At 45.3% G+C, this 17,089-nt stretch overlaps 1 protein-coding gene across 1 annotated transcript; it reads right to left on the reverse strand.

Annotated features, from left to right (window-relative positions):
• Window positions 1-235: 235 nt before the first annotated feature.
• LOC115309545 lies at window positions 236-15,907 on the reverse strand. Its single transcript, XM_040206510.3, has 2 exons — window positions 12,817-15,907; window positions 236-330 (listed from the first exon to the last, which is right to left on the reverse strand). Exons 1-2 carry the CDS (start codon window positions 15,905-15,907, stop codon window positions 236-238), a joined length of 3,186 nt encoding a protein of 1,061 aa, XP_040062444.1.
• Between the last annotated feature and the right edge of the window lie 1,182 nt (window positions 15,908-17,089).

The following is a 17,089-nucleotide window of genomic DNA, read 5'->3' on the forward strand; positions in this document are numbered from 1 at the left end:
TGAATTAATTTATAGTAGTATACAATGGTACAGTAATCCGTACGACGTAACTGTGCCTAAAAAAAACTCTCAAATAACGTTCGTATCTCTGTCAGCGTCATTGCATGAATATCAACACCCTTTAAAAATATTTTACTTAATAACGTGTTCAATTGGCAATTTAGTGTGTTGTTATAGTATAATGTTTGAGATGGTTAAAAGAACCTCTTTTCTTTAGGGGGGGGGGGGGGGCGAGTTAATGAGGAAGTGAAAGGTACAAGCTAACGTAATTCCTCAAATACTTTATTTTTAAACTGCGTAGAATACCTCTACGCCACAAGAAATCGAAACCTGCAAATATTTGAAATTGGATTTATATTAAACAATGAGAACAGGTGTTCTGCATGATCATAATATGAAACATTTTGCAATAGTACGCGCAGGTTTATTTGGTAAGATATACAGTTTATTTGTATTTGTTTTTGTTGTTTTCCTTCAAACTAGATGACAATAATGTGAGGGTGCCAGGGGCATCGAGGCTCTCCGCATCTCGCTTATCCCAACAGGCTTCTAGACTTGTTTGTGTGTAGTTTGAGGACACTTACGGCGGTTAGTTCCAACGCAACTCAACACGGGTATCTTGATCCCTGTTGCTATGCCATCACTCTAAGTATTAAAGCAGATTAAATATAAAAGTGTTTTGTCTTGTTTATAGGCGTTTAATGACTGTTCTGATAACGAGCCTTGCTCGCTTTATGGCGCACAATACAAACACCATATCAACGCTTTAAATAAGCGGAACATTGAGCCGTCATTGCCGACCTTCTCTTATCTTACCGAGATTACAGTCCACTAGAATACGAGTGACCAGCGGCGAGATGTTTTATTGACGCCCTCTTATGGCTCCCTCTTGTGACGTCATTACCTTGCGAACAACAAGTTCAAAGGTGTTCGTAATAAGCATGGTGGAAGTTTGAAATTATTGCGCTCTCAAAGCGACACTGCCAACACCGTCAAAAATGAATTTCTTACATTGCTCGTATTTCCGCTGATGAGAATTCCTTTGCTAACGTCATAGTCAGCATTCGGCCAATCGCGGAAGGCCGATCAAAGCGACGCTTTCGGTCGCGCACGTCGCCAATTAGCGGTCAGATGTTTTGGTGGCGCCCTCCTACGGTTGCCCCTTGTGACGTCATCACCTTGCAAACAACAAGTGCGATGGCGTTTGTAATGAGCATAGTCGAAGCTTGAAATCATTGCGCTCTCAAAGGAACACTGCCAACACCATCAACATTAAAGTTCTTTCATTCCTCTTATTTCCGTCGATGATAAATCCCCTTTCCGGCGTCATAGTCAGCGTTCGGCCAATAGTAGAAGGCCGACCACAGCAACGCTTTCGGTCGCGCACTTTGCCAATAGTGTTTGGCCAGGCGCGACTCGGCAATCGGAATTTGTGAGGCTGCGCGTGTAGACACCAATCGCGGCGCTGTAGTCGACAGGGAATCAGAAAGTCGCAGCAGTTCGCACCTGCGCCGCACGTGCTTGTGCACGCGGTGCACGCGCACAACCACCACCAAGCTGACCAATCCGCCGCAAAGCCGTATATGTAGAGAGTTTGGTCAATGGGAGGCGCGGGCAGAGCCAGGACGTGCACCAGACTCGGAAAGAGGGCTTGGCATGCTCTCTTGTCCAACCAGAAGCTTAGAAGAATCCCCTAGCGGTGGTAGCGAGAAACAGCTCTGATCAAAGGTCTATGTTCGTGAAGGGAAGTGTAGTAACTCTTTGTGGTTGAAAATAGGGTGCACGTGTTGTTTTGATCATGATCATGCAGAAAGATGTAAGAAACGAATGCGCTGCTCAACTCTGTTTTGCGCGGACAGAGTATGACTGCTCGGACGGCAGATTCCCGGCCCTCGGCGCTTGACATACGGATTCTGTCGATTGTTCCGCTAGTCGCACACCTCCACCATCATTTTGGATGAGCGTGATTGAAACATCACGTGTACCATATTTTCAGTCATCGAGGGTTACTCTAATGCAGTTATCAGGTTTGTTTCTCGCGGCCACCGCCAGGGTACTATTTCCGGCTTCTGGTTGGTCACATTCGCAATTCTGAAGACGCCCTGGAACACGCTCAGCCCGCTTTCAGCCAATGGCGCCTCCTCGTTTGTCTCCTATACTTCCAAACGAATGGCCAAGCTCTCTACATATACGGCTCTGATCCGCCGATGCGCCTTTGGTGCCACTTATCGCGATCTACACTATACGCCTCACGCGAGCCGCTCCGGTACCGGCACTACCCCGTATTCTAGTTAGGGATGCCGCGAACTTTTTTCGAAACGAAGTTTCGATGATCGAATCAAGCGGTCGAAAGGTTCGAAAGATTTCGATTTTTCGAATTGTCTATATCGTACAATTCGACGGAGGTCGAATTTTCGAACTTGTTAAGCTAAGAAGTTTGACGCTTTTCGAACCGTCGAACTTATTACGTTAAAAAATCGATATTTTTCGAACTTTCGAACTTATTGCGCTGCAAGGTTCGATGCTTGTCGAACTTTCGAACTTGACTGACCAAAAAATTCGATGAATTTCGAACTTTCGAACTTATTTATCAAGAGAAATCGAAAAGTTTCGAACGTTCGAATTCTGAAAAGTCAGAAGTTCGACGACTTCGATCTTTTAGGGTAAAAGTTCGACGTTCGTCGAACTTCGAAAGGCCGGTGGACGGTTTTGTTTGATTTCAAGAAGTGGGGCACATTCGTAATTTTTTTTTCTCGAACTTTTACACGCGGTGCTGCGTTCCTTACGAAAGACTATGTCGTTTATTTCAATGTTCTGGCATGCTTAGGTTTAAAGACATAGATCCTCGAAGGGGCGAGGAAGGACGACTGGTTTTTGACGATTATCGTTTGTGCCAGATTTGAAACACGCTGCAGCCGGAGCTATTTATGGTAGATATGTTATACTTTTTTAAGAATGATCTATGTATAGCCTAGGTAAGTGCCGTCTTAAGATGTGATTATTGTTATTCAACGTGAGTTTCGAAGAAATGTCCAAACATGTATCTGCATGCAATTATGACCTAAACTTGATATTTATTTTCGTCTAAGTTGTTTGAGGTATCGCATTTAAATTAACACCACAGACAGTACACATTATTGCCATCTGCAGAACACAAAATAATATATTTATTGTTTTTTCACGTTAAGGAATAAATTAACTCATGGGAGAAGATTTCTAATAGTGTTCAAGTTCAGCACGTCATTAAAAGAAAACTTCTTTTTTTTTTTCGCTTCACGTTCCTGGGACGTGTTTCTTTTAGCCTGTACACATTTTGGTAAAAGATACTTGTTTCGAAGTTCTGAACCTCTGAATATGCACAAATAGAACACTTCCGACGAATTCTTGATAGTTTTTTTTTTCTCCTGCTTTTTATTCCCGCATTTATTCTTTTTTTTTTTTTCTTACTATCGGCACAGGTGTTTAGGTCGAAAAGACAGCTTTGAACTTCCGAACCACTACAATGACCATCTACGCAACCTTTTATAGAGTGAAGAGCTACAGTAGCTATACATATGCATAAATAATTTCAGATTAAAATAAGCTCGACCACGCCCTCTTTCCCCGTGAAGGAGGCTGAAGCCCCCCCTCCCCCCCCCCCCCCCCCCCCCCCCCCCGCTACCCTCTTTCCCCCCGTTTTTCCTCTTCCGACGCCACTTGTATGGTAGAACGCTCCTCGACCCCGAGTTGTGTCGGCTTTTGTGCTTTTTGCGAGGCGAATCCTCCGTCCCAGAAAATAAACCTCCAGGACAATTATAAACTTCACCAGATCGGATTACTACCAGCATGCAAGGGGTGGCGAGCTAGTTTGCCAGGTCGCTTCAAGGTTTTTAAGAGCCTCAACCTCCTGCTCGCCCCTGGCCGTTTCTAACTGGATGAGTCTCGTAAAACAGTGTGTTCGTGCAATCACTACTGCGTGATGCAGGTTAAAGACCCTCCCCCCCCCCCCCCCCCCCCCCCCCACCGGGGCTGGCGGTCACAATTCTGCACTGGCAAATATTCTAGCACGTCCGGGACCCTCGTCGTCTCATTTAATTGCCTGACCGACTTCGCAGAGTCTAGATATGACACCCCAACTTTTCTAAACTTGATTTTGTGAAAACCAGTGAGTCGTGAAAACGTTATTTGAAACTGAAGCTGTTTAGGAACTTGAAAACCGGACTTCGAACTTTGAAAACTTGGACTAGAAAGGAATTCAAAATCTTCAAAGGTTGTTTTTTTTTTTTTTTTTTTTTTCTTTAATTTAGCGTTTAAAGGGAATTGAAACCTTCGAACTTTTCGAACTTTATGCAGAAAGAAATTCAAAATCTGCGAACTGTTCGAACTTCATGTCTATAAAAATTCGAAGCGTTCGAAGTTTTCAAATTTTTTTTCCAAAGAATTTTGAAATCTTCGAATTTATCGAACCTGAAGTAAAAAAATATTCGATATATTTGAATTCGAAATTTTAGAAACCGTTAAAGCTTCGAAATTTTCGAATTCGAAACTTCGCTGTGGTCAAAAGTTGCGAATTGTTCGAAATCGAACCTCGGTCGGTACGAAAATATCGAAATTGTTCGAAATCGAACCTCAGTTCGCTTCGCAAATATCGAAACCTTTCGAAATCGAACCTAGGGTGGTTCGCGACATCCCTAATTCTAGTACACTGTACCGAGATGCCGAGCCATTGAAGTGGGCGTTGACGAGCATCGAAAAAGACCTATGTTGGGGAGGAGAAGGCGGTAGCACCTAAAGTGGCAATATCGTGTCCTGCTGTGGTAGTGATGAAGTGGAGAGAACGGAAAAGGACACAAAACCTGAAGATTGGTTATGAAGGCGCCCAGGAACAGCTGCCTGAAAGAGTATACACTCCGTTCACCCTTCAGTTGATACTGCAGCCAAGGCCAGAAGCACGAGAGCTCGAGGTCACTGCTTTATCATAATACTAATAGTTTATTTTCCACTACAGGTAATGGTGGAGCAAAGAAAAAAAGCCACGGTACGCGGCTTGAGAAGTTCTTGGTACCAATACATTCTGCAACAGATTCGGAAAATCAAGATCGAAACAAAATCGTACATAATCGCAATGAAATAAAAAAAAACGCGAAAAAAAAAGAGAAAAAGCCACTGAGCACCATATTAGCAGACATCCGTCAATCAACTCAAAACATTCGTTCCAAACTGAAAAAAAAAGATTATCACATCAAATGATAGATGCAAAACCGTGCATGACAGAGCGGATTTTACCCAGAGCTAATCTATCTATAAGAAACACCTTCCGAATGCAGTACATTTAAAAACTTTGGGATTCGGTATGCCAATATTTCTTTTGCAGTGTTTAGCCGACACCTTGGTATGTGCCTGTAGTCAGGATTACGAATTCGGTATGGTATGATCTGTTGTTTTAGGCCAGACAATTCTACCAGCGACGAAGTGTTATAAAGAAATTCTGTTCTAAGTTCTGCGGATAGTCTATAGTTATAAAAATTGTGAATACTGAGTATATTATACGTTTTAGACAGCTTTCCGTGTGCGAAAGATCTCTCGTCTCTAATTACTCGCAACATTATTTTTTGAAGCAGGTGCACTTTCTCAAGATTTGTTGCAATGGTAGTGCCCCAAACCAACGAATAATAATTTAAATGGGAATAAAATGATAATCTGCATAATAATATTTTAAAAGATGTATTAAGTATATACCGATGCCGACGTAAAATTCCCACAGGTCTTGACAAATTTTCTATTTAAATATTCCATATGTGATATGGAATACTCTGAGAAAAAAACTACCCCAAATGTTTGGAAATTATCAGTTAATTCGAGATTCACCGAGTTTAAAGTAATGATGTTTATTGGAGGGAGAATTTTATGCTTAGGTCGATATAGTACGGCTTTAGATTTACTTGTATTTATTTTTAAAGCGTTCCTTTGTTTCCATACCAATATCTGGCCTAACAATTTGTTCACTTTTGAAACGCGCTTCCCAGGTTCGTCCGTAGCATACGGAAGTGTTGTGTCATCAGCATATATTATCAATTTGGTTATTTGGTCAGTATTCACAATATCATTTACATATACGTCAAAGAGACAAGCTCCTAAGATATTTCCTTGTGGTACTCTAGAGACTATGGGGTTTATACTGAATGAAAAATTATTACAGCACATATATTGCAAACAATTTTTGAGATATGACTGCAATAAAAGAAGGGCTTCCCCGCGTACTCCATAACATTCAAGTTGTTCTAATAAGAGCATGTGGTTCAAATAATCAAAAGCTTTCGTAAAGTCAATAAAAACTCCCAAAAGTAGTTTTCTATCCTCTAGATTGCGTAAAGCAAATTCCTTTTCTTCAAGTAAGGCAATCTTAGTGGAACGATGCTTTTTGAAATTGAAACGTTCTTCCGCAGAACAACCACACGCCCTAGAAATGCACGTCTCAAAGCCAGATGCGCGGGCTAGCTCACGCTTGTAGCCTTGGCTCTAGTCTCAGCTTAAGCGTGAACAGAGTATTGAGAAATAGATCGAACAGTCACTCCTCTATACTCTGTTTCACCTTATGATGTACCGCAGGGAAGGCTACAAGCGCGAGCTCTTTGCTCTAGGGCACATCTCGGCGGCACAAGCTCTCGTGACTTGAGAGCAGCTGCCAACGCTATGAGCTCGCGCTTGTAGCCTTCGCTGCGGTACAGCATAAGTTGAAACGAAGTATAGCAATACGCTTCACAAGTGGGGACAGAGAACCGCATTTTCGTGTTTTTTATCCGAGAACTCGAAGATGGCGATTCGAAAGCCGCCCCTCGTGCGACCAAAACACTGGTCAGAGCGAAGCGCTCATGCTCAGACCCTTGCTAGGCGGGGTTCAATTTCTTTGTTACGCTATGTTAGTAAACGTCACGGTCTTGCATGGCCTGATCAGTTACCCGAGCGAGACCGGGCTGGACATGCACATATAAAGGGGTCATTCCCCCACGGCGAAACCACAGCCGTACCTGAGTTATGTAAATCGCCAATGTACCGCCTAAGCAACTCTCTCTAAACTTGCCAATAATTTGACTCCTTCATTCTCCAGGGACAATAAACGTGTTTTCACTCACTCACCGGGCTGTAGGGACAGCAAGCTCGATAAAGCGCCGCCTAGAATTCGACCTCCTGCTCAATAGTCGCGGGGACAGGCGAAGAGCGAAATCGAAGCTCCGATTCCAGCGCGAGCTTTCTTTTCTTAAAAGCAGAACAGTGGTCAGGCAGCTACACGCAGCCAAAGCGCGGCGAAAGACAAGCGCGTGACAAAGGCCCTGACTGTAAAATGCTTTAAACAGAACAGAGTGGCCGAGGAAGCCGCAATGCCATCGGAGGCATTTTTGATTTTTTATATTGCGCGAAGAAAATAATGAAAAGAGTTCTGCGAATTGCCGGAATCGTTACAAAAGTGGCTCTCACCACTAAGTATGGCTCCTCCAGCAATATTTTCTACTACAATTGTTTTAGATGACCCCTCCAGCATTCTGAAACCGTAAGTGTGCCGTCGATGCCCGGAGTGGCAGGGCGTAGACGCCGCCATGTTCAGCGCAGGGCTGCGTTATCACGGTAAGGCGACCACGGTACAGCGTTTCAGACACGGGACGTCGGTACGATTTGCGCGTGCGCAGTTGGACCCACGGTAAGGCTAGTATGGTAACGGTAGTGCGGCAACGGTTTTCTAAAGGTCCCTAATGCTGGAACAGTCGGAATTTAAAGGACCGGTGCAACGATATTCAATTGGAATGTTTTTCACTCTACACGAGCTTACTGGCACACCTGGGACTCAAGGATACCCACACGCAACGCCACTGGCTAAGGAACTTCTTTGTTGCGGTGTAATTTCAAGGTCAAAACCGATCATTTTCCTTCAATCTCTCCTTTGCAAAATTTGATGACGTAACGTGGGAATCGCAGTACACCCAAGTGACGATATTTGAATGCGGTTCATAGATTGGACCCGAGCATTGCGTGGGCACTCGACTTGGGCTCGTGATAATTGCTAGCTCGAGAAGCATTCGGGTAGTGACCCGTGTCCAATCGCTGCAACGGCGACAACAGCCGAGCCATAACAATGTCTGGAACTCAGCGCGTGTCATGTGCTTTGCCAACCCCAGCGCGTGGCTATGATCAACACTGGCGGCATATAATCGGCTTCAGATCACGGGGCCGCTTGTTCTGGCTGCGAGTTGAGGGGGTAAACGCTGCTCGCTTTTCTTAAATTTTTTTCTGGGACTTCTATTGCGTGGGGTGAAGAACGAACGCGTGTTTCATAGGTCATTAACGTTAGGGATCCGTTTTAAGCGGTATTTGCGCAAAGTACAAAAATTGTTGCATCGCTCCTTTAGACCCGTGCTTAGACAATTTAGGTTTAGGTAGCTAAGCCGGCTTAGAAAAGAGCCGATTTGGGTTAAGGTAAGCGACATTCGTGCGACCGGTCCTTAAGACATATGAACACACACAAACACGCACCATAAACAGGATATAAGTAAGTTATGACACACAATTAACAACAGTCTAAATTCTTCTTTACATTATCCTGTAGATTAGCAGTCGCAAAACAGGAAATAAACCAAAAAATATGCAAAGGCACACAAAGAAAAGCGATAAAGGTATTTACGTGGGCATGAGTGAGAGCGCGAACACCGCAGCCTCTGTCAAAGTTACTGCAGCTTGCGTCAGATAACGCCGATGTAAATGTTTTACAGCAGGCCCTAAAGCCCCTCTATACTGAAAGTAGCCACTCGCCTTCTTGTCCTCGTGAATGTCTCGCCATTTCATCTGCTCCGCGTGTCTCTCCCTCTTTTATTTTTTCTTGCTCCGAGCGCCGCAAATCAGTCTTTTCTACAAGATTTTGACTCGGATATCTTTTCTTTTGTTTTGTTTTTTCGCTAGGATATGATTTGCCGTTGTCCATGAAATCTGTGCGATTGGGTATGCTTGTTATTGCTTCACGTCTGGAGTAGGTATGCGAGTTTCGGAGAGGCCTCGGCAGTCCGTCTGCTCCGATCATTCGATTAAAAATTTAATGCAAACTTCCGCTTTAAAAACATTCGTATTATTAAATTGAACTTTGGGACAGATTGTCCTTATCACATTTCGTTTTCAGCAGAGAAGGCGACAAGCGCGAAATAGCACATGTTTCTGTTATAGAACGCGAAGCCGCAATCTTGCGCTGCGAACGGTGCAAAGTACACCCAGTAGTTTCGGTGTCGCCGATTCGATCGTTTCCAAAATAGTCGACAGCAAATATCATCACTGCTTGTTTCATTTTGTTTCTGCCGTTAAACGCCCAAGAGACGATGAGATGGAAAACGCGAATGAGCGTCTTTAAACATGGGCAACTGATTTAGTAACGCCACTTCATAGCCGCAGTTGGATCTCGTTTCTAAAAGCAAATCACGCGAAATAAGCTCTACAGATTAAAAAAGCTTCGACCGGCGGCCGGGAACGTAGCATTTATAAGTATTTGGCCCTTTTACAGCGGAGCTGTTAAGGACTAGGCTCTCCAGGATTGTGTCCGTGTTTGTCGACACAAACCTACCTGGACAGCTACCGCCATCTATAAGCGACGGCGGCAAGCATACCACCAATATGGTTTCCGCCGTCGCTCGTAGATGGCGATAACCTTTGCAGCTATAATAGAAGAATGGATAGTTGGGCGCGTTGCTGGGGATTCATCGTAGGAAACAGCGCGAAAGACAGACGGCGACGAAGAAGAAGCACACTGTGTGTCGAGTGCACCTCCGTGGTCTTCCTTCTTCATGAGAGTCGAAAGGCTGAGCGATTTTTTTTTTGTTTGGCAACAAACTCAATGACAAAATAAACTCATTGTCCCGGTATATTTTCTAAATTTTTAGGCATCATTCTTTCCCCATTAAAGTGAATCATATGTAAGAGTGGCATAAGAGGCCATTTTCAAAAATAGCGCATAGATTTATTCTGTCAAATACTGCGCAACCCTCCATCTCGTTGGGAACCGTAAGTGATTGAGAGCTGTTTGCACACTGGCGCCACCACGTTTCAACTTATGTGAGGAAAAGCGAATGGGCTTGCCGCCGGAAAAAGCAAGGCCGCGACACGGGAAGGCAGAAATGGTGGAAGGGAGTGGCGACCCGAAACCGGATGGGCGCTCGACCAATCAGTGGTATAGGGCGAGGGGGACTCTGAAGAGGAGGGGATGATTTTTTTTAGAGGGTGAGCGTGTGCCGGAGGAACAATCAATGGCTCTTTTTTTCAGTATTGAGAGGCTTTAACCTTCCAATTTCATTACTGTTTTCAGTAAGGGACATCATCCCATTTCGTAATAATGCCGTTTCTCTATCTCGTGTAATTCCGCAAAACGTCTAGAGTGTTTTACGTTTTTTTCTGTACCTTGGCCATACCACGAAAGTTATTTTTCGTATTAAGTCCTACACTAACAGTTTGCATGCCGAGTTGTCGAGTTTCCTGGAGCATGACGCTAGTGGTCAGCGGTTCGGTGCAATTTGGCAGAACTCCGTCAAATGTGGGCAGGCTCCATGGTAGAGTCATTATTCATTGTGTTTTTATTTTGTTTCTCGATAAAAATTTAGTTCTCATATTACCTTAAAGGGTTATTGAACTAAGAAATTTAGTGTCCATAATAAGTGGCGCACGTTCTTTCCACGAGCCAGCAGCCACCGGTGTGCGCGAGCACACGCAACAAAAATGACGTCTGTAGTGGACTATTTCACTCTCGCAGGTATGCGACGCGAAGAGAAAGGATATCGAGACCAGTTTGATAGAAAGAAAAATAAACTTTAGATTTCGACAGGTAATACAATGATTAAAACAAAAAGCACAAGATATAAGCGCGAATGACATAAGTACAAAAAGGAAAGGGGAAAAAAAAAAAGAAACGATATACTAATGGAAGTCTTACAGTTCACAGATGCGGCGAGCTTCATCAGAGTTCATTTCCTCGTTGCTGGTGCAGCGGCGGAGTCCGGGTTTGGTTGTGCCGTCTTGGCGGAACGAGGTCTTGCGTAAAGCTGCAAGACTTCGACGTGGGGTGAAGACCTTGCGTATAGCTGCAAGCCTTCGCCCCCGTGAGCTTGATGATTGCCTTGTCCGTCCCGAGAACGTTTTTGTACCTCGTCTTCGTCTCTCGTCTCGGTCTTTTTTTCTCGTGCCAACTGCTTGCTCTTGTCTCTTTCTCTTCTTCATTTTCTTGCTCCCACCTTGTTGACACCGAAATCACCACAATCACCCCCCACTTGAGAATGTTGTTCAGCTGAAACAACTTCTAGCACGTTGAAGTCTTATTGTTCGCAGTCTATCACAACACAATGCACATTGAAAAACACATCACTTTTGGCAGACACAAAAGTACATACATTTACAAAAGTCACTTAATAAGCACCGCCGGGCACACATACAATTCCAAAAATTCAGTAAATTCGTGATATTGTTCCTTTACAAAAAAAAAAAAATCTTATTCGGCAACAGAAATGCGGCTCATGTAATCAGCGCCCACGTTGTTACTACCCTTAATGTACTCAACAGTATAGTCATATTCCATCAGCATTAGGCTCCAACGTAATACGCGACTGTTTACATGCTTTGCAGAATTGATGTAAACGAGTGGCTGATGATCACTTTGCAGAATGAATGGTCGTCCAAATAAGAACACGTGAAACTTCTTAACCGCCCAAGTAATGGCTAGTGCTTCTCGTTCCACTGTCGAGTAGGCAGCTTCACGTGGCAGCAGTCGACGACTTGCGTACGATACGGGGTGAAGCACATCATTATGGCGCTGCATGAGTACGGCTCCAATACTTCTCGACGAAGCATCGGTGCGCAACACGAAAGGTTCTGATAATTCTGGGGCTTTTAAGATGGGCTGGCTGGACAGTAGTCCCTTTAGTTTGTCAAAAGACGCCTGTTCGCTCTTCCCCCAATGCACCTTGTTTGGTGCTCTTTTACGTGTCAACTCCGTAAGTGGGTGAGAGATTTCAGAGTACTGGGGTACGAAATCCCTATAGTAGCCCGTAAGGCCAAGGAAAGATCGCACTTCCTTTTTTGTTTCGGGTCGATTGGTAGCTTGAACTTTCTCCAGGGTCTCGACTTGAGGGCGCAGGAGACCATGCCCAACGATGTGGCCAAGAAATTTGACAGATGCGAAACCAATTTCGCTCTTTGTGGGACGGATCGTTAAACCCGCCTGCTTCACGCGCTGGAAGAACAACTCCAGAGTCGATAAATGCTCCTCCCAGCACTCCGTGGCGATGAGGACATCATCAAAGTAGTGGTAGATGTTCGAGACCCCCTCGACCACTTTTCTCATAAGCCGGGTGAATACAGCTGGTGCTGTTTTGATGCCAAAGGGCATAAATCGAAACTGATAAAATCCAGACGTGGAAGAAAAAGCTGTCATGTGCTTTGAATCTTCGTGCATCGGAACCTGCCAGTATCCTTTAGAGAAGTCAAACTTCGAGAAGTACCGGCTTTTTCCCAACTTTGCAAACATCATGTCCACTCTTGGGATAGGTTCACTGTCGGGAATCAGGACCTTGTTAAGTTGTCTGAAGTCAATGCAGAGTCGCATTGTCCCGTCTTTTTTCTTCACCATCACGATGGGTGCTTGATAGGGGGACTCGGAGGGCTCAATGATGCCCCGTTGTAGCATTTCTTTTACTTCCTCCTGTACCGCTTCTTGGATGGAGAATGGTATGGGGTACTGATGGACTTGAATAGGAGTGTCGGTCGTGACTTTCAACTTGCACTCTAACAGGTGAGTCCTCCCTGGGACATCTGACAGACTTTCCTGGTACGTTGTCAGGAGTCTGGAAACTTGTGCTCGTTGATCGGCAGTCAGCTCCCTTGATATTTTCACGTCTCGATAAGTTTCGTTTTGTTGCAGTGTTGCACACGGGAGGTCTTCTTCCTCAACATTCCCATCATGGAATGCGACCGAAGCTCGTTGAGGTGTCTGATCAACGTTTGTCCTCTCTTCGTACTTTTTCAGCATGTTGATGTGGAACAAGCTGGTTCTTGTTCCAAGGTCGATGACGTAGTCAACGTCATTTCGTCTCTCTAAGACAGTGAAGGGGCCTTTCCAGGTCAGGATCAGCTTGTTGGTGTCAGATGACAAAAGGAGCAGGACCCTGTCTCCAACAGTAAGCTGGCGCCTCCTTGTCTTCTTGTCATAATAGGTTTTCTGTGTCATCTTCGCTTTCTTGAGCTGCTCTTGGGCTATCCGGCACGTGTCGTCTAAGCGCTTCCGAAGCTCGACCATGTAGCCGTACGAAGTCTTTGTCTCGTCGTCGATACTCTCCCCTGACCAGAACTCTTTTAATATGGCCATGGGTCCTCGGACGTATCTACCGTACAGTAGGTCAAAAGGTGCGAACCCGAGGGAGGTTTGTGGCACTTCGCGATATGCAAATAACAGTGGTGCCAAGTATCTGTCCCAGCTCTTGGGGCTTTCCTGACACATTCGTCGGATCATTTGTTTCAGCGTGCCGTTAAAACGTTCCACAAGGCCGTTTGCCATAGGATGGTACGGCGTGGTTGGCATATGTTTAAGCGAAAGCAACCGGCTGAACTCCCTCATGAGCCCAGACATGAACGATCTGCCGCGATCGCTAATGACTTCTCTGGGAAATCCCACACGTGAAAACATCTCTAGTAAAGCCTCGGCGACTTTCTCCGTTTCAATGCTTGGCAACGCAACCGCATCAGGGTAGCGCGTCGCGAAGTCAACCATGGTGAGTACATAGCGGTTTCCCTTCTCAGATGTTGGAGATAGGGGTCCCACAATGTCGATGGCGACCCGCTGGAATGGTGTTTCGATGACTGGCATGTTGCCCAAAGGTACGCGGCCTACTAGGTGCTTTGGGACAGTTCTCTGGCAGGTGTCGCACGACTTTACAAATCGAGTAACGTCTCCTTGAACGCCTGGCCAGTAGAACTCCTCGAGGATTCTATCTGTCGTGCGTTTAATTCCCTGGTGTCCAGCGAGAATTCCCTCGTGTGCCATTTTCAGCACGAAGTCCCGGAGATCGCTTGGAACCACGAGCTGCTCCATCTCCTTCTTTGATGGCAATTTGTACCGTCGAAACAAAATTCCGTTAATCAGTGTGAACTCAATGTCAGCTGATCTTGTAGCAACTTTGTTCCCAACCGCTTCAAAACATCTTTGGAGAGTACTGTCTTCTCTCTGCTTGGCGCTCAGCTCCGTCGAGTTGATGGCCAATGGATTCACTACCGCCACAGGTAATTGACCAGAGTTTCGGGAGGCCAGCTTAGCTGCGGCCCCGGCCTGTGACTCGTTTGGCTCTGTGGCAGCCGATGAAAGGCCCGTCTCAATGAGAACTGGTTCAGTTATTGGCCTGCCACAGTCGCTTGCCTCAATAACTGGAGCTGTCCCCCCTCCTTGAAGAGGCGTGTCTTGCTGAATACTCCATATAACGCTAGGATCGGAGGCATCCCGCACACCATCCACGTTTCCTAAAACGACATCAGAGAGAGGGTTTTCCATACAGGTCGCTGTCACCTTGCCTTGGTAATAGGGGGAATCAATGTCAACCACCGCTTCAGGCAGACACAATTCTGTCCGGTCAAGCAGGAAGATAACGCGGTTTCGTCCTGTAAGTTTGACGTCAGGAACCAGGGACCGCTTGACTATGACCGAGTTACACCCAGAATCTCGCAGGACGGTGACCTGATGACCCTCGAGTAGTCCTGTTGCCATGGGCATGCCGTCTGCTTGAACGTCAGTTCCCGTTTTGTCCTCTTCAGCTTTCCCAGCAAGGCGTTCGGATGGACGACTTCCAGATCCGTAGACGTTACGATCTTTCCGACGTGTCAGAGAACATGACGCCTGTCCACCACCGTCTGTCTTCTTCGGACAAGCCTCAGCTTTATGCCCGTTTTTGCGACATTTCCAGCAGAAATTCGTCTTCTGATCGGGTCCTCTTGATTTGGCCCAACAGTCTGCTGCCCGATGGCCTTGTTTATTGCAAAGGAAGCACTGCAGATTTCTCTTTGCACCTTGAGGATCAGACATCCTAACTTGCCCTGTCGGCTTGTCAGTCTCTTCTTTCTTTTTGCCGAGATTGACCAACCCCTGGGCCTCGAGGTAGTGGTCTGCAGTTTCTGCTAGCTTGTCGAGCCCTTGGCAGCCCCTTTCCTTTATAAAAATTGCTAGTTTCTCGTGGCATTTGTTCAGAAATTCTTCGCAGACAATTTTGTCCCGAAGTGCGTCATAAGTGCGCTCCGTCCTTGCCATCTCCTGCCAGTGGTCAAAATAACCTAATAGACGACCAGAAAATTGTCTTCCCGTTTCGGAGTTCTCTGGTTTCGCCTCTCTGAACTTGACACGATATCCTTCCTCAGTATAGCGAAATCGTTGGAGAAGAGTCTGCTTCAGTTTAGCATAGTCCATGGCATCGTCGGCAGCCATGCGTCCTATTACACTTAACGCTTCTCCTTTCAAACATAGGCTCAAGGACAAGGCCCATTTTTCCGGAGGCCATTCTTGACTTGTTGCCACCCGCTCAAAACGTTGGATGTATGCATCCAATTCATCACTCCTTTCGTTAAAGGGGGGTATAAGTTTATGTGGACTCCGATACCCCTGCGCGACACTAGGAGACGTACCCTGATCAGATGCATCTGGAACCCGAGTGATCGATCCTCCTTGCTGCTCTTGTAACCGCAACTTTAGCTCTAGCACAGTGCGTTCTGCTTCTAAACGAGCACTCGTTTGAGCTTCTACTTCTCGAGCCCTTTCTCGCTCTGTTAGACGCTCCTCTCTTTCGCGTGCGCGTTCTTCGTCTATCCATTGCTTTAGCGAAGCCCCTGAGAAACCCAATTCTTTACCAATTACCGTTAACTTCTCAAGATCCATTCTCAACCGACGCGGACACTAGCGAGGTGGAGCTCTTTGAGGTGGAAATTAAGAGCAGTCCTGTCGCGGACGCCAGAAGTGTAGTGGACTATTTCACTCTCGCAGGTATGCGACGCGAAGAGAAAGAATATCGAGACCAGTTTGATAGAAAGAAAAATAAACTTTAGATTTCGACAGGTAATACAATGATTAAAACAAAAAGCACAAGATATAAGCGCGAATGACATAAGTACAAAAAGGAAAGGGGAAAAAAAAAAAGAAACGATATACTAATGGAAGTCTTACAGTTCACAGATGCGGCGAGCTTCATCAGAGTTCATTTCCTCGTTGCTGGTGCAGCGGCGGAGTCCGGGTTTGGTTGTGCCGTCTTGGCGGAACGAGGTCTTGCGTAAAGCTGCAAGACTTCGACGTGGGGTGAAGACCTTGCGTATAGCTGCAAGCCTTCGCCCCCGTGAGCTTGATGATTGCCTTGTCCGTCCCGAGAACGTTTTTGTACCTCGTCTTCGTCTCTCGTCTCGGTCTTTTTTTCTCGTGCCAACTGCTTGCTCTTGTCTCTTTCTCTTCTTCATTTTCTTGCTCCCACCTTGTTGACACCGAAATCACCACAACGTCAAATACCTCCATTCGCGGTTAAGATGACAGTGAAATGTATGGGCTTCGGGCCGAGGAGAATAAAGACAAGTTAATTATCACTACAGTGGTGTCTGGTGTAAAAGGTAAGCGATGAATTGGTCTAACAACGTACCCTTACAAAAAAATGAGCTGAGTTTCAATTGAAAGTGTAAAGGACTCACTCAATAGACCGCATTCGGTCTCAATTGAAACTCAATTGACTTTTTCTAATGAGTCCCTATTGAACCGTACCAGGGTATTGGCCACCGAGTCGTAATTGAACTATTAGCAATTGCATTTCAATTGAATTTTGGCAATAGTGTTTCAATATAACTTTTGCTATTGAGCTTCAATAAAAATATTGCAATCGCGTTTCCATTGAATTTTCGCAACGTGTTTTAATAGAATTTATTACAACTGCGTTTAAAAAAAAATTGCAACTGGTTGAGAGCGTTTTTTTGTATAATTGTAAAAATTGTATAAAAACGAACACAAACATCATAACTAAGCGCTCACAAGCCACTATTCGTACTCCCCTTGACTACCCCCCCGCCTTATATACCCTACATA

Source organism: Ixodes scapularis, unplaced genomic scaffold (assembly GCF_016920785.2).
Source record: "Ixodes scapularis isolate PalLabHiFi unplaced genomic scaffold, ASM1692078v2 ptg001583l_1__unscaffolded, whole genome shotgun sequence".
Classification (NCBI taxonomy): Eukaryota; Metazoa; Arthropoda; class Arachnida; order Ixodida; family Ixodidae; genus Ixodes; species Ixodes scapularis.